The sequence below is a fragment of the Monopterus albus genome, unplaced genomic scaffold, assembly GCF_001952655.1.
Source record: "Monopterus albus unplaced genomic scaffold, M_albus_1.0 scaffold348.1, whole genome shotgun sequence".
NCBI classification, from domain to species: domain Eukaryota; kingdom Metazoa; phylum Chordata; class Actinopteri; order Synbranchiformes; family Synbranchidae; genus Monopterus; species Monopterus albus.
In genome coordinates, this window is record NW_018128228.1 from 347,573 (window position 1) to 349,375 (window position 1,803).

Consider the following 1,803-nt stretch of genomic DNA (forward strand, 5'->3'; position numbering starts at 1 on the left):
GTATGTGTCAATCAAGATATATGCAAGAACAGGCTTAATGATTAACCAGATGGAACATTGTGGGTGTGATGTATGAATGTTAACACTTTTTAATAATTTTTTAGTATATTACTTGTGTGGTGTAGAAGAGAATTATTTATGTAGAGATACTGCTTGCAAACCAATGATGGTAAGATGATGTCATGGGGTAGGACTGGATAAGTCTGACTTCTTCCTACTCCATTCAAGCATGTACTAGATATAAGCAAATTGATATTGGATTTGCATTTGTTGGATATGTGTAAAATTATGTGTGTTGACATATCAACTGTCTTTACATGCTTGAAAGAATAAATCAAATCAAATCAAATCAACATAAAAGTTAAAAAGTCCAACAAGGAGGTTAGTCTTGTCATGTCTGACTTCCACCTATACATTTTTGTTAACCAATATTATTTTTATTTCCATATAAAGTGTAAGTTGTAAGAGTTTTATAGATCCAAACAGCTGATCTGGATGTTATCTCCCAATTAACCCAGTTAGAACAAACTGCACCTAGCAGAAGGTGCATTTTATTGATACATAATATAAGGAGTCCACATATGGGAAAAGGTTGAAGTGGATGAGTGAGCAACAAAACACAGAACTTTATACCAGGAGACAACAGTTCTCTTCCTGTTTAAATCTGAAAGTCAACATCATTGTTTTAGTTTTCAGTAGATCTTTAGTATTGTTGCTGCACAATAAAAAAATAATTAAGGCTGGTGTTTGTAAATGAGTTTATGTGCATCTTTAAACCTTAGGAGTCTTGGAATATATTTGGCTATTTTGGTTGACTTAAGTAGTTTTGAGTTTACCTTTATATGCCACTTGTAAATATGTTTGCCGTGCCAGTGTTTGGTATAAATTTCTTCAGCACAACCTCATTTTGTTTGACCTGACAATTATTTGTACATTCTGACATGCAGCATCAACATGTGTGATCATCGACTCCTGTTTTTTACGACAACTCACATCAGTCATTTTCCATTAAAGCATACAACAGATTTGTAATTGTCTCAGTAACTGTCTTCTCTGTCAGATCAATGACTTGAAGTTGATGGTTCAGGATCTCAATGGAAAGTTTAAGAAACCAGCTCTGAGGAAGGTGCGGATGTCAGCTGATGCCATGCTGGCCGCTCTGCTGGGCTCCAAACATAAAGTGTCCTTGGACCTGAGAGCCAACTTGAAACAGGTCAAGAAGGAGGTGAAAGAAGAGGTGTGTGCTTCTGATTTTATATTAAGCTTAGATAGAGAGTCGCAGCACTTAATTTTGAGTTAACTGATTCCTCTTGTTCCTCTGAGTTCATTGGTTATATCTCTGAAATCAAATGTTAATATCTGCAGCTTTGATAACAACATTGAACCTGTAAGAATACAAACATGACTTTAAGACTGAACAGGCTGTCACTGCAACTGAAAATCACCTTCCTGAAAACACAAAATAATAAGAGAATCTTACTTATTACACTTCACTCAGGACAAACAAACCGGCGACTGGAGGAAGATCATCAAAGACAAGGCCAGGATGGACAGCAGGAAGAAGATGTTTGAGACAGAGGCTTAAACAACAGCATGTTGTTTTGCTGTTTACCAGCATCTATCATTTCTGTGTATTATGTGAGTCCATGCTGTTGGTGAAATGATAGACTAAATTAATCATGTGGTGTTCTTCTGTGCTTCATGGTGGTAATTGAATAAATAATGAAACAGAAGGTGATTGTGACTGCTTCACATGGGTAATTCAAGATTAAACTGGTACTGTAGTGCTGAGTCAATGTTGGT

The 1,803-nt window shown here is 36.1% G+C and overlaps 1 protein-coding gene across 2 annotated transcripts in view; it reads left to right on the forward strand.

The window, feature by feature from the left end:
* LOC109974786 (troponin I, fast skeletal muscle-like) overlaps positions 1–1,784 on the forward strand; it is a 5,004-nt gene extending 3,220 nt beyond the window's left edge. For both annotated transcript variants that reach the window (XM_020625176.1, XM_020625178.1), the window contains 2 exons: positions 1,061–1,237; positions 1,499–1,784. In XM_020625176.1, the coding sequence (XP_020480832.1) occupies positions 1,061–1,237; positions 1,499–1,585 (264 nt within the window). In that variant the 3' untranslated portion in view covers positions 1,586–1,784. The remainder of the gene's footprint in view (positions 1–1,060; positions 1,238–1,498) is intronic.
* The last annotated feature ends 19 nt before the right edge of the window (positions 1,785–1,803 follow it).